Source organism: Dipodomys merriami, unplaced genomic scaffold (assembly GCF_024711535.1).
Source record: "Dipodomys merriami isolate MVZ:Mamm:240054 unplaced genomic scaffold, mDipMer1.0.p SCAF_1, whole genome shotgun sequence".
NCBI lineage: Eukaryota > Metazoa > Chordata > Mammalia > Rodentia > Heteromyidae > Dipodomys > Dipodomys merriami.
Window position 1 is genome coordinate 49,517,630 of NW_027202270.1, and position 27,922 is coordinate 49,545,551.

Sequence of the window (27,922 nt, forward strand, 5' to 3'; positions counted from 1 at the left end):
TGGAGTCGATGGGATTTTTGGAATAAAAATGTCATTTTACTCAATGCTCCTACCAGGGCTCAACACCAGGGCCCCAAAAAGCTCACTTTGTAGCTGAGTTAGGAAGCTCTTCAGATGCTGATGACTATGTCTATGTATTTAGTACTTTGCTGAGCTTTGATTGAGGCTAATAAAGAATCAAGAGCTATTACAGCAAGGGCATTTGTTGGTAAAAATACCTCATAGTTCTCTCTTCTTGGCATTCAAATTCAAGGCTGACCCTCTTTGGACTAAGTCCGTCCTCTGATGTAGAGTTTAGTTAAGTCAGAAATGGGCCCGAAAGCCTACAGATACAGTGCACTCATTCTCACAAAATCAACTCACTGAACTTGAAATTAAGCAATTGAAAAAAACAAAAAACAAAAAACCAAAGGCAAATACATTTGTATCACCCAATGGGAATATGAGTCAAGACTTTTTATTATGTTAGTGTTTTGACCAAATTGGCTATGCAATTAAATGAAATCTGATGTAAATTCAGTTTGTAATGCTTGCTCTTTGCAGAGTCAGCAATTAAGTCAGCCAACTAATTATCACTCACTGTAATTGGCAGTGCAAAGAAGAAAAGTGAGCTTGTTGCACGCAGCACTCATCCTGCGCTGATTAGCTCGATGGTTAGCCAATTCTGTTTTGGTTAGCACTCTACCGTTTGAGCCATGACTTCACTTGTGTTTGTGTGTGTGTGGTTAACTGAAGAGGAAAGTCTCAAGAACTTTCCTGTCTGGCCTGCTTTTGAACCGCAGTCCTCAGATCTCAGCCTTCAGAGTAGCTAGGATTACAGGTGTGAGCCACCACTGCTTTGTTAATAGTTAAAATTTTTAAAAATAAGAATTGTTACAAATGATTGTAAGGACAATAAATCCTTCTTTAAATATTAGAAGAAACCAAACAAATCTAGTTTTGAGTCTGAGGACTACCCTAGACCAAGAAATAAAGGTTGAATGCATTGGGACCTTCCCATAGGTCTAAACCTGTCACACATGTTGTCTTTCATTTTTACACATCCCGTTTTTAAATGGTAATATGAGGCATATTAGGGGAACTGGAACGCTTTAGGTAAAAGATAAAAGAGCAGACCACCTACCAGAGCTCCACTACTGAGCAGAATCATGAAGACAATGAAAGTTTCAAACCAATTGTGCTCTACTATCTTGTAGCATGTTTTCCTCAGATTCCACCAGAGCTTCCCTTTGCCTTCTTCTATGCTTATCTGACAGCACTTGAACTTGCGTACACAGTCTAAAAGATAGGTGTGAGAGTAAAGAAAGATTATGTGCATTATGTTAATGGGACAGTCATCCTCGTTACTGCCTTATACTATGTTGTAAACAATTTGATTTCTAAGAGGGTATTCAATTATAGAAATAAAAATCACTAATGTGTCCTTTAAATCAGTCATTCATTCCTTGTTTGTTTTTATGTTTATAGGACTACTATGATGGATTGCATGATGAGACATAAAATCTGAAAAACAAAGAAAAATACAATTAAAAGCTCAGATTTCCATCTTACCTTCATCCTATGAATGCAAATCTACTCAGGAAATTTTATATATTTAAATTATGATAAAGTTCACTTGATGGTATAATATAAATATCTCCCGTCTTACAATGAATAGATTTATGAAAGATTTCATCTCTTTTCACTATAGTGTATATGGTCTTTTATTATTAAATATTTAAGTTGCTTTCTTCTTGGGGATTATTGGGAACAGTATAATAAGCACCTTTGTATAATGTATGGACAACTAGATTTAAAAGGCTCTTTAACAAATATTTATTGAGCAAATGCTATAATAGAAAATCGTATTGGAAATATTAATGCTATAACTTGTATAATAGTATTGTCTTCAAATAATGTGCACTTTATATTGCATTGAGTTTTCCATAAGTATTATAATGATAGGAAGCAACAATTATCATAAGACAATGTTTTATAAAAGTTTATCAATATTTGGGTGCCAGTGGCTCACACCTGTAATCCTAGCTACTCAGGAGACTGAGAGCTAAGGATCTTGGTTGAGTGCCAGCCCAGGAAAGAAAGTCCATGAGACTCCTATGTCCAATTAATCACCAGAAAACCAGAAGTGGTGCTGTGGCTCAAGTGGTAGAATGCTTGCCTTGAGCTGAAGAACTGAGGGACAATGCCCAGGCCCAGAGTTCAAACCCCACAACCGACAAAAAAAAAAGTTTATCAATAAAGTTTAATGGAATAAAGAGAATTGGGGGTCTCAATCTTGAAGGAAGTATTCAAATCATATCTTTAAAACCTGTGCTGAAAGAATGAAGATCCTGGTATAAACAAAAGTTCATAACAGGCACATTTAGGGGTTTCAAAGAAGGAATCTGAAGTTAAGACTAGAAAAGTAGCTAAAATCCAGTGGTTTCAAGTGGATGACATATGGCATCATTATTATTACAGTAGATAACTGATCCCTAACAGAAATGACATAATTTTAGTTGAAACTATTTCAATGGCATATTAATCAGATAATATAACTTACTGTATAGCTCATAATTTATATCATATATTATCTTTGCTCAAACTTACTTTTAAAAAGATGTGGATAGGGGAGGGACGGGTGAGAGTATTGAAAGGGGTAACTTGATCAACATATATTGTATTTATAAACTGCTGTTAAATAACAACACCTTTATACAACTACTTTAAAATTAAAAAAAAAAATGCTTTGACTGATACAGTGGACTGCTACTCAAGAGTAAATTTAAATGTAAGATACCAAAGACTAAGCTGGGCACTGGTGGTTCACGCCTGTAATCCTAGCTACTCAGGAGACTGAGATCTGAGGATCACAGTTCAAAGCCAGCCCTGGCAATAAAGTCCATGAGACTCTTATCTCCAATAAACTATCAGGAAACTGGAACTGGAGCTGTGGCTCAAGTGGTAAAGTAGTAGCCTTGAGCTGAAAAGCTGAGGGACAGCGCCCAGGCCCAGAATTCAAGCCCTACAATTGACAGAAAAAAGATACAGAGGACTGCTATCCCTGAATAAATTTAAATGTAAAATGCAACTAGGCGTGATAATATACAGGGTTCTATGTATTTACACAGAAATGGACTAAAGGAATGTATATGCAGAGGAGGAATCTAAAGGTATAACTCCTCTAAACAATTGAAATACTCCTTCTCCAAAATGAACTCCAGGAAATGGAAACATGTCTTTTTTTTTGGGGGGGGGGTAAAGGGGAATGTTTAAAGTTAAGAGAACAGGAATGAGGAAGGGAGTGAGTAAATGCAGTTATTGTATTCAATACACAATGTACAATCATATACAATCATACAAGTATGATTTAGCTTTTTCTCCTGTTAGATATTTTAGAAGGCCCCAGAAAAGCCAATGAAACAGTATTTCTTAGACTTAAACACTATCCACAAAAATAAACTTACGTATTGTATAAATTAAATTTATTTTCAACAACCAACTTTGTTTTGACATAGAAAAGACTAACAGTAGCAGATAGATGAGTAATGAAAAATGATGAGAATGATGAGTAATGAGAAAGAAGGGAATAGGTGATTAAAGTCTGACAGACAGAAAAACAGACAGAAATGATAAATGGCCCCAAGAAGGTTGCTGTCCAAATATGTCCCTGCTTTGCTTACCTTCTGTAAAACAGGCTTCAGGTTCGAGAGATTCTTCCGGTTCAACCTCAGGTTGCTCTCCCTCAGCGGGAGCCCCTATATCAACTGTGCTGCCTTCAGATGAACTAGTTGCATTTAGTTTCTGAAAATCAATCCCACAGAAAAGCTTTAAAATATTTTCTCTGCTCTCAATATAAAAAGTCATAAGGTCTGCCCTTACCCCTACCCCCAGTCTTCTGTATGCATTTTTCTTGAGCTGTAATTTAAAAATAACTTAAACGCAATGCCAATCTGCTTTGGTAGAAGTGGGGGGTCACAAGATTAGATACAGCACTCTAGAATAATTTTTTCTTTAACAACAGAAATAACTTTTGATGCAGCCCATATACAAGGATTTTGAAATAGGATCCTGCGGCAAGTTTATGAGAATATAGAGTCATCTGGTCATCTGTAGTCTTGCTTGTGTAAATTAGTTTGTAAATAATATTTGGTTCTAAAATTGTGACCCAACCAACGAAAGCTGCACAAGTGTATTTTCATGTCAAATGCAGAAAAGATCTGATTCAATGCACACAGACAGCAACCATCTAAATCTGTCCACTTTTCATTGACATGAAAACATATACTACTGATTGTTATTAAATGTAGACTATCATTTTCTAGTTCAGAAAAGAGCAGCACATTGTTAGCTATATAGCAAGAGCTGAAACTTTGCATTCTCTTTGGCCAATGCACTTCCTGGTTTCATTGTGCATTTGGAAACTACTTGTTACTCTGGCACTCTCGCCTGTCTTGTTAGTGAAGACAGAAACACATCTTTAGTTTTTTTCTTTGGGTTAAATCAAATATAAAAAGAAAAAAAAACCAACAACATTGAGAAGACTTTGCTTGAATCTTGAAATAGATAAACTTTAGCTAGGTTAAGGCCAGTCTTGGGATCAATGTAAATAAAGAGATCCCAGTCTTAAAGTTGGTTTTAAGCAACTACAGAAATGGTGCAAGGCCAGGTGTGAGTGCCACATGGAATCAGAGTAGTTTAGGCCACAGCATTCTCGAACCTGTCACAATGTTATTACCATTAGTGCATAGCAGTAGGGATGGTGGAGCTTCAAAGAGCTACTTTGTAGAGAGGATGAGGTAAGCACATGATAAAATGCACACAAGGTATATACAACTAGAATAAATAGTATTCGATAGCCAGTACTAAAAAGATTCTACTAAAATTTGGGCTAAGGATTGAGTGGATTTCCCCCTATAAAAAGGGATCCTTTCATTTATGAAAAACAATTTTGTTCTTATACAGGAATAAAAGAAAACATTTATATTTATTTATATTTAAAGGAATGAAATATGTAAGTATGTTATATGTGGTATTTCAAACATGTTTGCCTCAGCTTATCTAACAATGCCAGTAACAGATGCATAAGTATTAGATAAACCTGCCTTCTTAGATTTAGTCCTGTGATTAAAAAAAATGTAAAAAAACCTTAAATATTATATCTTATACAGTGGTTGAAGATTGTTCTTAATCAAGATGTTCTTCTAATCAAGTATGCCATAGTATTAGATAAACTTATCTTTGTCATTAAAGCATTGAATGCAAGGTAAAAAGATTTGTTATAAATATTCTGATTTTAGCAGGGGGTCTGCAGACATGGAGGAGAAGTCCCAGGTCAGGGGCCAAAAAAACCAAACAAACAAATAAATATTCTGATTTTGTAGATTTTTCCTAATTACATTTTCTTTTTCATTTTGTTAGACTCTTTGTTAGGTAAACTTGAGATTATATACATGTAATTGACTGAGACTTTATGAACATGGCCTCTTTAATCCATCTAATTCACATGAAGCCATTAAATATTAGGAACCACAGATGATGTCATTTACAGGAGGTTGAAACAGAACACAGGTAATCAGACAAATTGAGGTCTACTCTTATCTGCTGCAACTATAGACAGTACACAGTGAAAATGGAAGCTTCCTTTAAAGATTGGAGATTGCAGTGTAAACACCACGCAGCGGGACAAGTGATGGGCCTGAGAGAAAGTAGAACATCTGCTCTTAGGGCTCTACCCGTGCTTTAGTGGCAATGGTGAATGACTACATTAGAGCCTTCATCAAGCTTGAATGGTGTGGCAAGTGTTCAGTGAATGCTGAAGGGATGACATAGTAAACAATACAATCTTCAGATTGAAGGTTACGTGGTGGATGAAGTCACCAGACAAAACAGTACAGGAATTCAGGGTTCAACACAGTCACATCAGGGTCATTCCTGTGGTATTATTTCTATTGCCAAGTAGCTGGACTGAGGATGTTTAATTAGGACATGAAAACCTGGGTCACCAATAATATCCCCTCTTCTCTGTCTATCCTGCAACCATACTTCTTCCATTCACATCTCCCTAAAGAAATCTGAATGCCCAATTTATTCTATGCTCCTTTTGCTCTCATGTAAGTACTTTAGATTGTTCATAGTCTTTTTATGGTTTAGCTTACATTTGGATCTTCAGTGTTTCAGACAGATAGATCCCAGTCTCCTTAAGAGGCTTGTGAGACATTTAGGGCAAGAACCATGTACTCTAGGTCCTACAGCTAAGACAATAGTGTTTTTCAGTACTAAAAGGAGATGCGGAATTCCTGACATACTTTTTTTTGAGGTTCCCTGATCTGTTTATATTTTTAAATTTTATTTTTATTGTAAAGGTGATATACAGTTACACAGGTCATGTAATGAGTAAACTTTTTTTTCCAATGAAAATTGAATGGAAGAGAAAGCCACGAGGTAGCTCATTGGCATTCAAATGCTAGTCCAAATTAGGGAATATTATAACAATTAGAGAATATAAATTAGATTTTTCTCATTCTCAGCTGAAAATGAGAATTATTTAGAAGGTTTTTTTTTAAAAGAATACTTTTTAGGTCAATGTCTGGAAACTCTAATAATAAAAGGCACGTAGGTGTTACCTCTTATCTAGATAGAAAAATTAATAGTTTCTTTATATTCCAGCACAGTGCCTTACTGATGATCCAGAAACAATAGACACATTTTCCTAGAAGTCAAATAGGTCATTACCTTTACAAAAATGCAACCTAAATTTATTTTGTGCTCCTAGAAAATGTACCTCACTAGACTAAACTTTTTGTAGCAGAAGACCATATTGCTCCCATCATTGTAACCCTTATTTGAGTTCACTAAATCTTTGTTGAATGAATGAGAAAATGTCCAGTTACATGGTCTCTTTATTTAACCATTAACCACTTATAACAACTCCTATTTTATACTTTCACATTCAAAGAAATATAAACAATATGTAATATATAAATGATATTCTGTCTTATATTCCCTTAGGTTTCTGACTTATATATAAATGATCACCAACAATTCTTAGAATTAGGTGTGCCAATAATCCAGACATAACATGAATCCATAAACTAGTTGAACTGTGAAGTCAGGAGAAGTACCACAGAATCATTTTCACATTATTTTGCTCTTTTCTACTTTATGTACATAGATCTACTATTCTAAGGGTGAATGAAACTTTTTTAAGGAGATAGAATCTCATCCTTTCCCATCTTACCCTGAAGTGAAATAGTATGTGTGACTTGTATATGTTATACTTGTGGTACTCAATTGACAAGTGGCAAAGAGTATAAGCTGCATTAGTGGTTGATGTCAGGCAGTCCAATTTATAAGAATACATGAGTTGAATCCTGTTGTCAAAATCAAAGGGTTTATTAGTTATAGTCTAAGTCTTCAATAACCCAGTCTGCCATTGTTCTCTAGGGAATTTCTTTGGTAATTCACAAGTAAACTTAACTTTTCTCAATTTTAAATAGTAGCTGAGATGAATACATAATTTAAATTTTTGATCATGTTTGTAATATTGTTGATTTTCATGTTTTAACTGTGAATCTAAATATTAATTCAAGCTATATGTGTAATTTGTGAAGGTATTAGTATAGAGTAGGGGTAGATAGATAATAGGATATTTCATGAACGAAAGGTTGTTTTAAACCATAATCCTGATATATAGGCCCCAAATTCTGGTTTGTAGACTCTCTCTTGACATTTGTTCAATGCCTTTCTTAAAAATTACAAAAGAACGCAAATAATAAAATTTGTTAGAACAGTTCAAGTGTATAAGAAGCCTATAAAAACAAACAAGTTAAATTAAAACCAAAAACTTTAGTTTCAGATTTTTTTATAGTTTTTGATCTAAATTATGATCACCCTATAAATCTGGAGTATCTGTGACAGTATATTTTGTTCCCATGTATAAATGAGTGATTCAAGAATATATGATCTTTACTTTTTTCAAAAAACCAAACATGTAGCTGGGCACTGGTGGCTCATGCCTATAATCCTAGCTACTCAGGAGGCTGAGATCCGAGGATCGTGGTTCAAAGCCAGCCCGGGCAAGAAAGTCCATGAGGCTCTTATCTACAATTAAACCAGAAGTGGCTCTGTGGCTCAAGTGGTAGAGCACTAGCCTTGAGCTGAGGAGCTGAGGGGACAGCACCTAGAGTTCAAGACCCATGATTGATAAAAAAAAACACAAAAAAATGTTATGTTAGAGTGATTTTACAGTTTTAATAGCAGAAGGAAAAGAAACTAATTTAAAATGAAGTAGTAGCAATTAACATTTCAAAAAATTACCAAATTTGATGAAGTGAGGTGGTTAATATATTTGTTCCCAGAACTGTGTTTCAATATCAGATGATTAATGGTCCACTAAATAGAACTCACATAAGATGTTATACTCTTTGTTATATCATGAGATAGGGAGGTTCCTTCACTTAAAATAACCAGAGGAGCAAAACCTCACAATTCTATTTCTATGTAGGAGTTTGCAGAGGTAGCCACACATGGTATACTTAAATAATATGGTTTAAGGCAACAGATGGAGAGGAGACAGAAAAATCACATTGGGAGATTAAAATCACATTGGACAACAAGATGAAGGAGGTGAACTCCAGATGTATTTTCAGAATGAATATACCACATACATATAGTTAAATCTAAGGTTCATCATTACTATTTTTTTGTGTACAAATAGGCTTATGTTTTTTTTTCCTTTAGTGAAAGAACTTTACCAGTAAATATCAACAGAATCTCCAAGAGACTTATATTTAAACAAAGTGATGAAGTGATGCCTTTTTCTCTCAAATAAAACAAGTAAAATGATACCCATGTTGCTGACAGCCAAAATGTAAATACTCCAATTCAGTTCTATTATTACCACACTGAAATGCCCTTTAGGAACCTTACATGTGAAGAAGGATTGCTTTGACTTGCAGATAACCGTTTAAAAACTTAATAGGACATTAAACAAAAAATTAACAACAATGCACACTCGTTGAGGCTGTATTTAAAAAGAAAAAAAAAACAGATGCAGGGGAGAGAAAGAGCACGTACATTTCTTCATTATAGTCTTAGCCTATTCGATGGCTGTAATAGTAAATGAAAAATAAATACTCCATAGAGGCATGCACTTGAACTTTTCATTAATCTGATTTCTACTAAAACCGATGTAAGAAAAGTAGCAGCTAAATTTTTTTTTTTAATTTTTAAAGTTGAGGCTGTCAGACTTGTCTGACCATGCTTTATATAACTCAGCATAAGAGCAGCTGGACATGTTTTTATTTTAGTGCCAATGGATGGGCAAGGGAGGAGAGCTGAGTAGCATGCAGGCCAGTCAAAATTCATTGAGAAACGGATTGTATTTATATATGCAGAACTTGCTTGGGTAACCTGGGCAAAAGTGGTGGCACGAGTCTCTGGCTGGTTAAAAAACCCCAGAGCTGCATTCTTGATGGCTCCAGCTTGATATTACCCCTGTGAGAAGTAAGAAGGGTAAGCAGTGAAGGTATTACTAAATCACATTTTGAAAAATTATCATTCAAGCATGGCTTCAACATTATTAAAATCTCTAAAAGTAAAACCAGTCATTCAAAACCATGAAAGGAATTATATTAAGGGCAATCAAAATACTGTAGTAAGAGATAAATTATACACTCTAGAGACATAAAAAGAGATGGTTTTAAAAATATCTCAACAACCTGAGTCCACTAAGCTGATCATATCAGAAAAAGTTCATCCTCTCCAAAAGAGAAAAGTGCTTCAGTTTTGCTTGAACTTGGAAGAGATATAAGTTTCTTATCATTCTTTACTATTATGCGTATGATCTAAAATGCACAATCCCAAACCACCAGTCTAAAATGACCAGACAGAAATGGGAAAAAAAAACATATACTAAGAAGTTAGTTTACGTAGGATGGCTTGAAATTGCTGAATACTTGTTTCTATTGTTCTTTGTTTTCTACTGAAAAGCTACCAGGTAATACAATATCCAAAATGTATGCAATATATTCCCTTCTAAAATGTATGTAATATATTCCCTTCCTATACTATATGACTTTAATACTTTATTAGTTTTCAAAATTATATTTACAAAGTTTGGTATAATGCCATAATTAACAGTGGGTCTAAATAATAAACTTCAAAACTGAGGTAGCAGTCTTAAAAGAAGTAAGGTACTGAATATTTTATTATACTTAACCTGTTGATACAATGGGAAACTAATGGCAAGGACTATATATATATTAAAATTCTAGTGATCCAACTTTATTTTCTAAATCTTGACTTCTCTTTATTGCACTATACGGTATTAGAGGCATAATACTTTTAAGCATAACCTAAGTATGTTCATTTAACATTTGTAAAAGCTGAAATATATTAACTTGAGGGTATGAGAAAGGAGGGAGAAGGGTGTTGGAAGGGGGGTGACATTGATCAAGAAGCATTATACTCATAGCCTGACTTGTGGAATTGGAATCCCTTTGTATGATGACTTAAAACAAAACTAAATAAATAGGTAAAACAATATCTTATATGGTATTTAAAAATAATAGCATAATTAGTAAGAATTGGGACTTATTACAGTAATTCTTTATGCAAAGAAGAGATTACTTCTTTCCTCCAGAATTTTTGTTACTTTTGAAGCTGGCAACTATGGCCCTGTTACTAGATCTATTTTTTTTTACCTATGTATAAACCTACTTGAATTTCATGTTTAATAGCTACATCTACCGAATCACCAACTTAGTAATGCTATCTACTTTATATATCAGAAAATACCACATTATTCTATGAAATATATCTAGAAATACTAAAATATATCTAAAGCTCTCTTTTTAGATGTGTATTTTTCTGCATTATTTTGACTGGTTCATAATGATCATGATTGAACTGGTATGCTTCTAGTAGCTCAAAATTCTCTATGTATCATTCTTAGAATGAGAACAGTAATAGAGATCTTGACTTTCCCTTTCAAGCAATTCAAATAAGGAAAGTGAAAATCTTGCTTTGGATTTTATTTGTTCATACAAGTTTTGGTTGCTTCAAATCTTATCTTCATTTTTGTATAGTTAACTCATTAAATACCAAGTTAACATTTTCCCTTTTCTATCAAACTCCACCTTTATTAATTTGTAGGGTAATAAGAAGCAAAGCAAAGTAAACATATTACTCATGATCTTCTTGTAAGTCAAGGAACAGTTTACTGTAGCTTCTATTCTTTTGGTAAATTCAGAGTTTCATATTCTTTAATGCAGGCCTTTTGTTTGTGTACCTGAGGCGTTGGTCTCAGCAGGGTAAACATGTTTACTCTGATTCCTAATCACAAACTTTTCTTTCTTAAAAATTATTTACCTTATAAATCACAAAATGATCATTACACATCAAGCCAAGATCCCAGTCAGATTTTCCATTACTTATTAAGTCTGAAGAAACTAAATAAAAATCACACTTCATGAACTATTTCGAAAAGGAAGGGGTTTGGCAAATGAGACTAGGAAATACCTTCCCATCAAGTATTTATCTCTTACACACACACACACACACACACACACACACACACACACACACACACACACACACACACACACACACACACACCACACACACAAACCAATATTGTGGGCCAATTATAGGGAAGAAAGTACACAAACAGGCATTTTCCCAAATCTACAATTACCATAAACTACTTCACAAAATCTAGTCACTGGGTATGATAACTTCAGAATCAATTTACAAAGGCAAATACTTGGAAGAAGTGAGCCTATCATTTGTAAAACTACATTTGAATCTATTATTCATCATGTTCACTAATAGAAAATGTATGAGAAGGTTTTTCTTATTTCAGAAAAGACTCAAACAATTTAAAAAGATCTAATTGCTTAAAGGCAACGAGAATAGATAATATCAAAATATCCCCTTGTTGAAGATTCCTACCTCTTTGCTTTCCTCCATATCTGACTCACTGCTGAACTCTTCGGTGTTTAAATTTTCAAAGTCAGACTCTCCTACAGCAATGGGCACCGTCACCGTGAGGCTGGGGTTGTTTATGAATGACATGTAGTCACTTTCATCAACAACATACTTTTCTACGCTGCTGCCTATGCCGCTGGTGGTTCCATTTCCATCTTTGAGACAGTTGAGGTCTTTGCTTATTTCTATGGTAGTGTGGTTGGAAATACAACTGTCTTTTTTGTTATTTAGATCCTCAAGAGGTTTAATCTCATCTAATGCTTTCTGCTTTCTCACAAATGCCTTCTGAATAAATTCACGTATTTTTCTCTTCACAAAATCAATTCCTTTCTGCATCCTTCCCACAGCAATCTGGAGGTTATTCATTTCATTATCATCATCAGTGGCAGCAAGGTTGTCAGAACTGAAGGAACTCAGCAGCAAGGCTAGAAAGAGGTTGAGAACCTAAAACACAGTAGGAAAATAGGTGGTTATACCATTCTGTGGTTCAAACTGTCTTTAACTACAGGTTTTTTCCAAATTGTCTTATTCCTATTTTCTATTAAATATTTCTCCTATGTTAAGGCATACTATTCTGAAAAACAGTGGATAAAATAAATACCTGGCTTGTGTGAAATACTAGTATTAGCACTATTTTTCCATCATTGCAAAATCACCAACTTCTTCATTGCATGAAACATCTATATTAAATTCATTTCCATATGATAATATGGATAACTATCCAGCGAAAAAGAAAATAAAATGTTTATTTATGATGGCGTTTTATTTAGGATGGTATTTTAACCATAGAAGTCTATATTTCTCAAGAATATAATAATAAATAAATCATATATTTGGCTATAATTCTGGTAGAGTTAAATATGATCTTAGTTTTGTTTCTTTGTACCAATATTCACCTAGACTTGTTTTTGTTAAATTTATGAAAAATATACTAACTGCTACATTCAGAGTTCTAATTATTGATTCAGAAAATCATGGCTAGTGTATTTGTACAAAAGTTAGAAATACTATAAGGATATTGTTATTATATTAAAAACATTAATATTGAATTAAATATTAATAGTCTCTAAATATAAGCCTCATTTGAAGGAGCAAATGAAAGATTAGTGACAATAAATCCGCTGTGTGAACTCACAGACAAATAATTAGTAAAGAACCAAGCATTTCCCAGAATTTAGTTGACAGTGTATGCAGGTCCTCATCATGCATACAGAACAAAAGAAAGACATAGCAGTAAAAAGGAACTTTATTATTATTATTATTATTATTATTATTATTAGTCATTCGTGAGGCCTGAACTCTGGGCTTGGGCAGTTTCCCTCAGCTCTTCAGCGCAAGGCTAGTGCCCTACTACTTGATCCATAGTGGTACTTCCAGCATTTTCTGCTTATGTGGTGTTGAGGAATCAAACCCAGAGCCTCATGCATGCAAGACAAGTACTCAACCATGGAGCCACCTTCCAAGCCCAAGAGGACCTTTTAAAAAAGGAAATAAATACAAAAGAGAAAGTCTGAGGAAAAATTTTAAGTGAAACCCCAATGAAAATAAAGGCACAGTGTAAAAGATCCAGGAAGTACTAACTGTAATACCAGTGCTATTTCATGATTCCTGATAATTACACCAAGACTTGATCCTCTATTTATGAAATTTCCCAATAAAATGATTTTTTATTGTCATTTGTCTTTGGGTTTGTTGTTTTGATTAAAAATAGAAAAAATTAAATATAAAAAATTAGATTTATGAATTTGAGTTTAATACATATTGATTTAATAAAGTTAAATGTTAAATTAAAATTTTTACCTATAAGAAAGATATGAACTAGTTTTTACCATGTTTGAAGACATAGATTTTAAAATTTTTGGAAGGTTGGCAGGCCCAAAGAAACTTAGGTCCCATGGTTTCCCTTATTTGCAATAACTAGTATATGTCTGAGTCAAGCAGAAAAGGTCAGATAAGTTGGTGTTAGGGAAATGAACCCTAAGATATGTATTCAAATGTTTTTTTTTTTCTTTCAGGTGATTGTTTCTAACACATTTATAAGATTATTTCTTTGTTGCTTTGTATGTCCCTCCCCCATAGTATAACCCTGCTTTCACTGTATTAGAGGTTGGTATAATTTGAGGAGGGGAAGGGAAAAAAACAAATCGTTTAAATAGGGATACAGGTGGATCTATTGCAACAATGAGATGTATAAGTCATTATGTGGAAAAACAAACTTTACAACTTTGGTTGTGGGGGGAGGAGGATTGTGGGGGCGGGGGGGATGATTGGAAGGGATGGGAAGGGGAAACAAAGAAGGAGGCTACAATGCTTGATAAGAAAGGTACTCATTATCTTGCCCATGTAAGTGTAAGCTCTCTGTACAATATTTTCACAATAAAAAATAATAATAAAAGAGATGTGAAAAAAAATTTTGGAAGGTTGATATGATAATTGCATATAGATACTGTTACTTTATACCTATCAAGGAATCCAAATGAATGTTAAATATCAGCTATAGTTATGGGTACTTTTTGAAAGTCTTTTTTGTACTTGAATTCTCAGTATAATTACATACTAGAATAACATGTTTTATTTCAATAAACTTTTCGGTGTATCAGATTGACTGAGTCTCTTTCTCCTTAAATACATTGTGTTCTTTTGTTTGATGATTTTCACCAATATATCAATTGTTCACTTTCACTTCATGATAAAAAGGTATCTATATCCTTGAATACAGACCCAATTACTTTAACTACTGTAACTCAGAATTTCCTGTCAACAATTATTTGTTTAATAATTAATCTGTTTGAGTCTTTCCTTCTCTTCTTCAATATGTGTAATGTAAGAAATCTTTAATATAGCTTATGGCCTTTTCTTTCTTTTATCTGCATGACTCTATGTCTACTTCTTCCTGTTCTATTCAACCTTTTATATTTCTAAAAGCAAACATTTAAAAATTGTTTTAAAGATTCTGGCGACCTTAAAATATACACACTACTTAATACACTCTCTGTCAAGAAATAGAGCTTCAATTCTTCATGAGCACAAGCTCCTGTTAGTAACTAGCTTCTTATGAACACATCATGGAAGAAGTAAGGGACCCTGACTGGTAAGACGAGCACATGCCCTCTCTCTAGTATCACCTGCTTTGGGAGAAGCTAGCTGCTGTATCACGAGGAAGCTCAGACCCTTATTGAGAGGCCCATGACGAGAGAAACTTTGAACTTGAACCAACAGCTAACATTAGGCTGGCACCACTTCCTAGCCATGAAACTGAGACTTCTTTGCTGGTCCTCCAGCCCCATCAAGATGTCTGTAGCTCAGCCAACATCTACCATGTCAAGAATGATATTACTGACCCAGAGTCAGGACCACCCAGATAAGTTGCTACTAGATTGCTTACTCACAGAAACTATGCAATAACTGCTCTATGTTTTAAGCTGTTGTTCATAGTTCTCAGCTGTATACTGCCCATGTTTCTTTTTACTTTGAAAAATCCATGGAATTACAGTTGTGTAACACTTGCAAGGCCATGACTTTCAGTCACAGCCCCATGAAGGACACATTATTTAGGAAGGACAAGGAGTCTAAAATAAATTCTGTAAGTAAAGGAATAAAAGGATCATCTTGTGCCTTTTTTCTCAACTTAAGAAACTGAAGTGTAGCTGTTTTCTGTTTTTGAGGGGGAGCAACACTTGGGTATGAACTTGCGATCATTTGGCAGGTGCTTTGCTACTTGTGCCATGCCTCCAGTCCTGGAGTTTATTTATACTTAGACAGAAACAGAGCCCATTTATTATAGGTTTTAAAATAGTGTTTGCAGTAATCGTTTCTCTATTCCAGTGGTCTGAGTCTTAATGAAACATTGCAGTATAATCTATATCTATATCTCTATATATGTCTGCTTCTTTTGACAAAGCCCATTGTACTCTACTTCCCATCCAAGGAGTGTACTATTTCCTACTGCGTACTGTTTGCCTTTCTTCCTTAAAGCTAATCTTCCATTTACAACTATTACAGGTCCAAAATCTTTGATACAATCTTTCTATTATACAACAATATTTCCGCTTTGTGAACCTGAGACATAGCGTTTTGTTTTCACATATATTAGATACTTCCTACTTTTACTCCTATTTGATTAACCATCATGACATGGTCATATTCTTGTTTCTGTCATCTCTACACTTCCAAGACTCATTATAGCTGTACTGGGTGTAGTTAATTTTGATGTAGAAAGTACAATTAGTGTTTTTTGAGTCAAAGTTATTGACTCATACTGTGGTTTCTGGGACCAAATGTCCTGTGCGCTTTTAATGAGCTGAAATAATTAGTAATTTTTAAAACTTCGGGTTCTAGAAAACCCAAGTTTGAAATATTTTCAAAGGACATGGTTACCTGTATTTGTATGAAAAATGAGTGGCAGATCTTAATGACACTTCAATATATTAGTACAAGAACTGAATGATAAAAACCCAAACATGATCTTCTCCTTGGATCCAGTAAGAAGAGAGTGAGGAAGAATGTCTTTGTGGCTCAGGAGTTTTGAGAATTTTTGTGGATTACACAGCCTGTATAATATCTAGCTCCTGTCATTGTAAACATGAGAAAACTAGAAATAAATTTGTACAAAAGTGATTACCCACCAAGACATACAGAATGTTAAATAGGACATGCATTAAAAAAACAAAAAACAACAATCTCATCAACTTTTCTTCGACTATGGAGGGAAATAATTGTGCTACCTACCACGAGGTTTCCAATCACCATGACCATCATGAAGACGGTAAGACACATGGTCTGGCCAGCCACCTCCATGCAGTCCCACATGGTTTCAATCCACTCTCCACACAGCACGCGGAACACGATGAGGAAGGAGTGGAAGAAGTCGTTCATGTGCCAGCGAGGGAGTTCACAATCATTGGAAATCTTGCAGACGCATTCTTTGTAGCTCTTACCGAAGAGCTGCATGCCAACCACAGCAAAGATGAAGACGATGATGGCCAACACCAAGGTGAGGTTTCCCAGAGCCCCCACGGAGTTGCCGATGATCTTTATTAGCATATTCAGCGTGGGCCACGATTTTGCCAATTTGAAGACTCTAAGCTGGAACAGAAAGAAAGAAGGCTGTTAATACCCTGCATTTCACCTGAAATTTTATTTACAGCAAAATATTCGGCGTAACAGTTTCAAGCACAGAAAGAAGGACTATATATGTGTAAAACCATCAACTAGTAAATGTAGCAGATATTTTGAACCCTGGGGCATTTTCCATTCTTAAATATTCTGTATCACAAACAAAGTAATTATATTTCAGTTTTTACCTTGGCAAAATTTTCATACTCCTACACAAAGACACGACATGTACTTTTTTTTTTTTATAAAGGAACTAAAATACTTAAGATCAATTGTGGTTAATTAGCAGAGACTTGTTTTCAAAGAAGCAGAGACTCTCTTTACTTAAATTCCTAAAGCAAATATATTTGTCAGTGTACTTGAAATATCCCACTCTAGTGCATAAATGAAAATTACAACACATATATTACACAAAGTGCAAGAGGAAATGAGCTCATTTTGAGTATTCTGATGAGCATATTTCAGCTGTATGTTTTGCTTGTATAACATTAGGCTATATGATTTATTGTATTTTAAGGAGAAATTTTGGCCTTGAGTAAAATGTTACATTTTTTTCAACAATGATGTCTTCGGTGGCTTAATTAATCAAGTCATTATGGTTTGTAAATGTCACTCTGCCTTGTGCTTGACACTTTGGCTGGATTAGCTCATAGAGGCCTCCGAAGTACCATTTGCAGATCAACAGGAGCATTATTTTGTTTCTGATGCTTCAATAAATGTCAGGCAGAGAGTAGTGTGTTATTTAATGGCATTTAAGTGACTCAAAGGAGTGAATACAAGAACCACAGAGCATATTTTTTTTCAAAAGAACCTGAAACACCAAGTAAGATTGTAATGATATAATGCTCCCTCATTCCCTAAATTGCACTGCTCTATCACTAAGGTTTAATAAACATTTTAAAATCCTTGTCCATATTACTTGTCATACAATCATTTCTAACTTTTGTCTCTACTTACACTCTTCTGCCTTCAAATAGACACATAACTATGCTTGAGGACTAGGGAGAAAAATCAAAGTTCTAAGGATGTTAACTCAGATTGAACTTTGCAAGAAGCAAAGGAAATTTCCGACAGAATTTACCACCACATCTTGAGATCAATAAGCATTAAGAAAATTTACCTATTGGAACCTACTGTGAGTCACTATATACAGCTGCTATCATTTGAGTATAAATTTAGAGCATGCTCAAAATAGTAGCACACAAAACATCAAACTTCCAATAGAAATGTATCAAGTAGTATTATGTCTCTTAATTTTAAGAGATATCAAAATTTGTGAAATATAAAAATCTTCCATCTACCTACATAGCTAGTTGAAAGAGAGAGCAAGAGAGAGAGATTTTCTCTAAAATTAACAAATATAATCCAGCCAACTCTTCTAAGAGAATGGATTTGGTAACTTTCTGATCTGATGGAAGAAGCAAATGTTGGGGAGATCTGACTACCTCATCCCATAAACAAGCCTTGGCTTCTAAGGGGACAAAATGGGCAGTGAGCCAGCTCATAATTCCTGAGGTCCAGATGAAAAACGAAGTCCACCCTAGGCTCCAAGAAAGTCTTCTATATGGTCACACAAACAGCAGAGAACTGAGTTGACTATGGATTTTGTTTAAAGTTGTGATTTGGGTTTATCTGTGACTCTATTTTTCTCCACATGACACCTGCCATTGGCTTTCAAAGGAGAGAACTGTTGACTGTTCACTTGAATATAAAGTTACTCATCAAATTGATGATAAGGAACAGAATCCAATCTAGTGGTGAAGCAATTCATCCAGTTAGTATTCAGAAATGTTTAAAAATAATATTACAATTATTTAAAAAAGGATATGATGATAAGAATACAATAAAATTGATTATAACATCTTATGGGCACTTCTAGTTAATTTACCAGCCGGAATGATCGCAGAACTGATAATCCTTCCACATTTGCCAAGCCAAGTTCCATTAAGCTAAGGCTCACAATAAAGCCATCAAATATGTTCCAGCCTTCTTGAAAGTAATAATATGGATCCATAGCAATGATCTTGAGGACCATTTCTGCTGTGAAGATCCCAGTGAAGACCTGAATGAGAAATGGAGTTATTACATGATTAATGAGAAATGGAGTTATTATATGATTAATGAGAAATGGAGTTATACATGATTAAATATTCTCAGAACACAGATAATTTGGATCAACAAATCAAATTTTCTGGTTTGCTGATAGTTTCTTTCATAAATATTGAGATTTTTTTCCAAATACCTTTTCTACATATGTTGAGATGATATTAGGATATTCTCTCCCTTATTATCTTAATATACACACTTGACAGATTTGTGAATGTCAAACCAGTTTCACTTTTCTGTCGTTATACCTCTTTTTTTTTTTGATTGGTCTTGGGGCTTGAACTCTGGTCCTGGGCACCATCCCTCAGCTCTTCAGCTCAAGGCGAGCGCTCTACCATTTGAGCCACAGCACCACTTCCAGTTTTCTACTGGTTTATTGGAGATAAGAGTCTCATGGACTTTTTTGCCTGGGCTGGCTTTGAACTGATCTCCGCCTCCTCAGTAGCTGGGATTACAGGAGTGAACCACTGGGGCGCCTAGCTTTAAACCTCTTTTTTAAAGCTGTATTATTTTTCTTATTCTTTATATTGTTGGATTTTATAAGAAATATATTGTTTGTGATTTTTTGCCTCCAAATTTATGACAGACACTATTCTGTCAGACAAGAAGTTGCTTGCTTTCCTGTGGTGCTGTGGCTGGCATGCAAGACCTTGTGCATACTGTGAATTGCTCTACCACCAAGCTGCATTCACAGCCCTAAGAATGTTTTATGATTTAGTTCACAGCATTAATAATGTGTCACTTTTATTTTAATCTTTCACACACCTTAAAATTCTGTATATTATAAACCTTTGCTTTAAACTAACATTTTTTCTGAAAACATGAAGGGAAAAAGATAGAAGACACCTGTCATGTAGTCATATCCATTCATTTCTACATGACCATAATTTCCATAGCCATTTTGTCTAAAGAATTTTTTTTTGCATTTCTTACAGCAAAATTCTGGTATGGTAACACTACTATAGGTTTTCGTTTATGTGAAAAGTTTATTTCACATTAACTTTTCATGGATTGTTTCATAGTTTGTGGTATAATGCTTTTCTCTCCTCCCCTTTTTTCTTCCTCTCTACCTCCTTTCCTCTTTCTCCCTTCCTCTCTTCCTTTTCTTTCATCAGGCCACTTTGTTCTAATCTAAATTATTTCTGATATGTTAGTGTCATGTAAATAATTTTTCTTTGGCTGCAAATTCCTTCCTTAAACCTGGTATTGATTTGTTCAAATGTGTGGAAACTTTATAAGGTGATGTTAACATCTGTAAGGTAAACTTTCTTTTTACCATATTTTTGGGCATTTATTATTCTAATATTTGTTTTGTCCCATTCTCTCATTTCATCTTTCTCATTTTGCAAATATGACACCTATGAATATTGTCAAGTTGGATGATTTTGATGGATTTACTGCAAGTTAACAATGATTTTTTTCCCCTTATATTTGCTGCTTTATTTTAAACTCATCCAGTGATTTTTTTTTCTGGTCTTGATGCCTTAACTCTGGGCCTGGGTGCTGTCCCTTGGCTTTTGTTTTTTCCATCAGTCATGGGGCCTGAACTCTGGGCTGGGGCACTGCCCTCAGCTCTTCAGCTCAAGGTTAGCACTCTACCATTTCAGCCACAGCTCCATTTCTGGCATTTTTTGTTTATGTGGTGATGAGGAATCCAATCCAGGTCCTGTGCATGCAAATCAACACTCTACCACTGAGCCACCTTTCCAGCCCCCCGAGCTATTTTTGCTCAAGTTTAGCACTCTACTACTTCAGCCACAGCACCACTTCTGGCTTTTTCTGAGTAGTTTATTGGAGATAAGAGTCTCATGGACTTTCCAGTTCAGAGCAGCCTTCAAACCACGGTCCTCAGATCTCAGCCTCCTGAGTAGCTAGGATTATAGGCATGAACCACTAGAGCCCTGCAAAGTGATTTTTTATGCTAGAATTTGAACTTTGAAATTATAATACATTTAGATTACTTTGAATAGTTTCTAGAGTTCTCATATTTCTATTAATTTTTCTGTTAATTCTTAACATGTATACTTACATTTAAAATACTAAACATATTTGCAATAGCTCCTCCAAAATACTTTTCCTGATTATTCTAATGATTATTCTACTCTTCAGTAGATTCTTATTGAAATATTTTCCCTCTCAATTACAAGTCCTGTTTTCATACTATTTCACATGTCATAATTCTATATGACATAATTCTTATGTGTCCTTACTGGCAACGTCAATATGAGATATTTATTAAATTAGTTAATATGACATTCTGGCAGGTAATACATATAAAGATATTTCCTTTATCATAGAGGGGAAATATGGCTTAACTTGAATGACCATTAATTGACCATTTGATGAATAAGTAATAACACATATATACTGTGGAACATTGGGTACTCATATTTTGTTGAAGCCTTTTGTAGTTTTGTTCATGTGGGATATGGCTAGAATAGAGTGCTATTTCCTATGATTTTGTCTGGGTTTGATATCAGGATAATTCACATCTCCTAAAATTAGTCAATGAGAGTTATCTTCTCTTCTGACTTTTTGGAAACAGCTGGTTATGGAATAACATTAACTTTCATTAAATATTTGGGAAAACTTATTAGTAAAATTAGCAGAACCAAGGCTTTCTTCATGTGCTAATTTTTACTTGGGTTTATTTAGGTTTAGATCTCCTTTATTTAGATCCTCTTAAACATCTATCATTGCTTCATGGTGAAACTATTCAAATATCTCTTCTTCTACTATTTCTAAATTATATATTTATAATTACCTAGAGTAAGCCTACCATGAGATAGAATAGCAGGATCTATCAATCTTATTTATCAATATTGTAGTACACTTTGTCCAAACTCTTCTCTTCTCTCCCTCTCCCCTGTTTGCCCAAGTTCTGAAAACCACCATTCTACTCTGTTTCTATGAGATCAACATTTCTTAGATTCCAGATATGGGTGAGACCATGTACTTCTCTATCTCTGCCTGGCTTATTTCTCTTACCCTAATTATTTCTACTTTCATCCATCTTGTTGCAAATGATAGGGTATCATCCTTTTTGTATTCTTTTTAGTATTTTTGTACTTGTATTTTTAAAAACATATTTTGTATTTCCTTAGTATCCTATGGTATTTATGTATTAGATGTTCTTTATTCATTTGTTACTTGATGGACACTTTCCATTAACTAGATGCTTCATTTTATTATTTTCCAGAAAAAAATATTTTGAATGATGTGAACCTTTTTAAGTATATTGAGATTATCATCAGGGCTAATATATAGATTACCTTGGGAAACATTCTAGTTGCATTTGAGAAGGCTGTGTATCTTCCTTGTGCATTTTCTGCTACCCCTTGATTCACTTCCAATACAGAACATCACTTTCTTAGCCTTCAGACAAGTCCCTGTTTGAATTCTCTATTATTGCTTATGCTTTTTCAGTGTCAATTCTCCTTTCTTCTGGCAATAACTTCCTAATTTTTTGCTTTATAAATCCAGTCAGTTATTTTTCTTTGCCTCTAGTGGTAAGAGGGGATGCTCATTTGGCCAGAAAATCTTATTCTAGAACTAGTGACTAACTGGCTTGCAAATGATCATTTCATTCTAATCAGGTTAATAATGTTCAATTCTGGGGTCGTAATTAAACCTACTGCTTAAGAAGCATGTTGTTGTTGTTCAAAAAGCTGTATTTGTAAAGTTAATACAAGCTTGCCAACATAAAGAAACACTCATCTAGAGATAAAGGAAACATACTTGTGAGGAACTGAGTCTCAGTGACATCATGTGAGAATCTGAATTCAATCATGCTATAACCTGAATCTAGTTCCAAACAACCTTTAAGTACTTGAGGTTATAATTTCCCTTTATATGTGAATAAACTAATTTGACTCAAGTTTTTCTATCCATCTCTGTATATTGATCTCTACCAGGTGTTCTTGTATTATTTTTCCACTGTTAGAGGTGATGTTGGATATTCCTATGCAGGAGAAAATTTGGATAAGTAACAATATTTTTCTTTTCCGATCTAAGCTTCTATGAGTTCTGATCCCAGCTTTAAATAATCTTTCAAATACTTTTTATATTCTGTCAGAGAGTTCACAGTTTCTGTTATTCCATCAGTTTCTCATGGGATCAGTTTCCCCAGGAATAAAACACGTAAAACTTATCCAAGGATAAGTTCATGGGTACTTAATGAAGGATTCAGTATTGGCCACCTAATGTAGTATTTGATTCAAAATAGGTGATGGACGCACACTAGCTTTATCATCTGATTCAGGTAAGAACTATCTAGAATATAATTTTAAATATGTGGCAGTTAAGGATAACATGTATAATATACTTAAGAATATATTGTTTATGATTATAACATAATATAGAAAAATACGTTTATACTAAGAATATAGCATTGGGGCTGGGAAGGTGGCTCAGTGGTAGAGTGCTTGTCTTGCATGCATGAGGCCCTAGGTTCAACTCCTCAGCACCATATAAGCAGAAAAAGCTGGTATTGGCACTGTGGCTCAAATGGTAGAGTGCTAGCCTTGAGCTGAAGAGCTAAGGGACAGCACCCAGGCCCAGAGTTCAGACAAGAAAAAAGAATATAGCATTTATGATCACTATAAAGCTTTTCTATGTTCTCATTTATCATATTGTGATAAGTTCAAGTGGCTATTATTTATTTGTGTGTGTGAATGTATGTACACACATTTAGATATGTGTGTGTGTGTGTATATATATATATATATATATATATATATATATATGGCTGTTTATTTAGGAAAAAATCTTGCTCTGTATCTAGGCTGACTCCAAACCTATAACCCTCCTAATTCAATCTTCCAAGAACTGGCATTACAGGTGTGTGCTACCATGCTGATCTGTATCATATATATATATATATAATTTTTATTTTATTTTATTTTTGTCAGTCGTGGGGCTTGAACTCTGAGCCTGGGCACTATCCTTAAGCTCTTCAGCTCAAGGCTAGCACTTTTCCACTTGAGCCACAGTTCCACTTCTAGCTTTTTCTGCTTATGTGGTGCTGAGGAATCAAACCCAGGGCCTCATGAATGCAAGGCAAGCACTCTACCAGCTCTGCATCATATATTTTTTTTCTCATGAGTTTACTCATTTGGTTTCTGTATATATGACCATTATACTTTCATTTCTATCATAGGGTACCTTTTTCTTTTAATAGCCATACTGAAAGTCTGAATTTAGTCTTGCACTTGCTAACTAGGTCCTTTACTACTTGAGTCATGCACAGAGCATTTTTTCCTTTACATGTCTTTGAAATAGAATTTAATGGTTTTTTCCCCCAGGCTGGCTTTGCATTGCAATGCTACTACCTATACCTTTCATATAACTGCTAGTACAAATGGGGCCACCAAGTCAGGCTTGTTTGTTGGGATGGGTCTCAATGACATTTTGCCTGTGCTGGTTTTGAATCGCAATCCTCTTGTCTCTGCCTTTCCACTTCCTTGGATTACAGGCATGTGCCTTCAGGTTTGGCCCCATAAAATGTTAATATAAATTTCTAAGTAAAATATATCTAAAATTGTGATTTATAAATCTCTAAAATTTTAGAAGAAATGAAAATCATAATCCTTTATATGAGGTTCTCTTCCTAAAGGATCCTTCTTCTGGTAGTTGAAAATATTACATGAAAAGTATCAGAGTTAACCTATTTTACAATTTGTTGGGCAAATGTCAAACATGTCCTAAGGATCATATCCTAAATTCCAATTCTAAAAGTCCAAGTTTGTTAATGCAGATCCATGATCACCTTTCTAATGACTAAGCAATTGTAATGTCATCTCTATCAAATGTACATTCAAATCTCTTGAATCATCTGCACTCTGTTTAAGGGTGGCACCATGTTTTATTATTATTTAAAAATGATTGTAAAGTTTTATTGTTATCATGGGCAAAGCCAATGAGTGGATATTTTGTTTGAGAGTGGCAGGTAACTGAACAAAGGCCATGTGAACTTGTAGTGATGAGTCTTACCAGATTTCCAACAGACAGCACATTGCTAAAGTGCTCCGTCATTGGGTAGTGCTCCATGGCCATGAAGAGTGTATTCAAGACAATGCAGATGGTGATGGCCAGGTCCACAAATGGGTCCATCACAACCAGGTTGACGATATGCTTCACTTTCAACCATGGTTTACAGCAGTCCCAGATTAAGCACATGTTAGCAAACTTGTACCAGCAGGGTGGGCATTTCTGTCTGGATTCTTCAAGTTCTGGAAGAAAAAAGTTAGAAAACTCATGAAAACTGATTACTTTTTATTATAATAGGATCTGGTTTGCATATTTTCTTTGAAAAAATATAAAATGTGGAAAAGCATTATTGGGTAATCTGATGGAAGAGCCAGAGAAAACTATAGTAAGTTTGCTGCCCCAGGAAGGATAAGAAAACCCAATATTCTATAGTTTCTGAGACTCTTTCTGTAATGTGAAGTTTATCGATCATTGTAGGATTTGAGTTCTTTCTCCTCATCCATGTTTAGATAGAGCAAGAAGCGTGCTTTATATTACCAGCCATTTCTCAGAAGATCCTCTCAGTTTTTTAAATTACATATTTCCAAATGCAATAATTTTGTGGTGTCAGTCTCAGTTTAAAGGTCCTCACATTTATGTTAACTTCTATTTGATATAGGTTTGCATATTAATCTTAAGAAGGTGTCCGTTCTTATGTATCTCAATTTAACAGAAAGGCACAAAATAAGAGGAAATATCTAACCTGAGAAAGTGAAGTCATTATTATTAGCAGAAATCAGCACTTCACAAAATAAGGTTCATGTACTACCAATAAAATATGAAAGGATCAGGTAGAATGTAATATTATTTGTACATTTACATGCACTGAAATTCATAGTTCTTATGAATTCATAATTCATGTTAAAAGGCTTAAAAATTCTTTTGCAAAGAAATTCAACTAAATAATTGAAAGAGAAAGTTGATAACCCATAGATCTTTCAGAACACATGCATTTGCTAAATATTGGTAAAGACTTTTGGAGTTATCTACAACTTTCCTTTTTTTTTCTGTGATGTTCCTGAGGCTTGAACTCAGGGCCTGGGTACTGTCCTTGAGCTTTTTTTGCTCAAGGCTAGCACTTTACCACTTGAGCAACAGCCCTACTTCCAGCATTTTAGTGGTTAATTAGAGCTAAGCATCTCATAGACTTTTCTGCATGGGTTGGCTTCAAACCCCAATCCTCAGATCTCAGCCAACTGAGTAGCTGGTATTAACAGGTGGGTGAGCCACCAGTGCCTGGCTACCATCCTCTTTTGATTAGATCATCTCTTAAGAGTGAGAAAGATACATAATTCATTGTTTTCTGCCCACAGTATTGCTATACCCCATGTTACCTGCTCTGCCAAGCACAGGACTTTCACTTGTTAACACTGAAATAGATGGAAGGCTTCTTCTCTTTTCACCCATGCCATAATCAACTCTGCTCATTTAAGTCAGGTTACTATTGTGCTAACTAGGACATCTGTCCCTCAGTAACTGGCTTAGTTCATGAAAAATTTAACTTTGTCAGGGATAAGGAGTATATGAAATAGGGAATCATAGCCATTGATTTTTGGTCACCAATCAACATTCACCACTAATTTATGCTATAAAGCTTTACCTATAAAGCTTCATTTCCCTAAAGAAAATTGATTTGCTGTTCACCCTTTAGCTGAATTCTATTAGAAGTAGACTTTTCAATGATCTCGTTGGATCATAAAATTCTTCAAGTGAATATTTTATTTCCATTATTAAAATATCTAATCAAGTAAACAAGAATAGGTAAATTGTAAATAATAGAAAAACATAAACATAATTATGACACAGTAGGTATTTTATGAATGCTTCATTATTCCCACATAATCTCATCTTTACCTCAAAGATACAAAGGAAGCAATATCATTGGCAATAAGTAATTAAGAAGAAGCTACAAAATCTCACTTGGCCTCTACATGTCAGAGTCCATACTAGCTGTGAATTAGGAGTTAAAGAAAAGCAAAAGGTATAAGCACTGAGGAAAAAAAATCACAGGAAAGTTCAAAGGGGGAAAGTCAGCAGGCATTGCTCATCTCAACACTAAGAAAAGCTGGAAAAAAAGTTGTTTCAAGATCTAAAATAAAATCAGTCAATTATTTGATTACAGAATTAAAAGAAAGAAAATCTTGCACTTTGGGGCAAAGCAAAGCACATAACAGAGAACTACAGCCACCTCTGCACTGTTCCTGTGTAGGCTCCCCACATTGAGAATTATGCACTGCTGATTTTCTATCTTTGCCAAGCTCACCTTGATTTCCCCAGTGTGTTTAACTAACTCAACCACCCATCATTCACCCTTCACAAAGATGTGAGCAGGAAATGTTTCTATATGAGTTTGCATTAAACACTGAAAAAAGTAGACAATCCATGTTTGCTTATCCACCTCTGCTTCATTAAGCTCCTGACTGCTTATTACATTGGACAATGAAGAGTTGGCTATAGTTAAAAAAGAAGGCAAATAAAAGTTTCCAGCTGGATCAACAAGCCTGGTTCATAAAAAGGGAAGATGGTCTAAAGCTTAGAAGAAAGAATGTTCATATAAATAAGTTATAACAGCCAAGAAATCTCCTCACCAATATCAGGCACAGAAAAAGACTGTCTCAAAGTCAGCTTTAGTATGCACGTATGCATTAAATATTGCTGCCAACCAACTTAAGACCACATTCAAACAGTTTAGCACAGTTAAATT

General features: G+C 34.6%; 1 protein-coding gene across 2 annotated transcripts in view; it reads right to left on the minus strand.

Moving 5' to 3' along the window:
* Scn2a (sodium voltage-gated channel alpha subunit 2) overlaps positions 1-27,922 on the minus strand; it is a 124,008-nt gene that overhangs the window by 18,975 nt on the left and 77,111 nt on the right. For both annotated transcript variants that reach the window (XM_070021800.1, XM_070021810.1), the window contains exons 14-19: positions 25,183-25,421; positions 18,974-19,147; positions 16,699-17,055; positions 11,935-12,414; positions 3,663-3,783; positions 1,124-1,278 (exon numbers count right to left, since the gene is read on the minus strand). In XM_070021800.1, the coding sequence (XP_069877901.1) occupies positions 1,124-1,278; positions 3,663-3,783; positions 11,935-12,414; positions 16,699-17,055; positions 18,974-19,147; positions 25,183-25,421 (1,526 nt within the window). The remainder of the gene's footprint in view (positions 1-1,123; positions 1,279-3,662; positions 3,784-11,934; positions 12,415-16,698; positions 17,056-18,973; positions 19,148-25,182; positions 25,422-27,922) is intronic.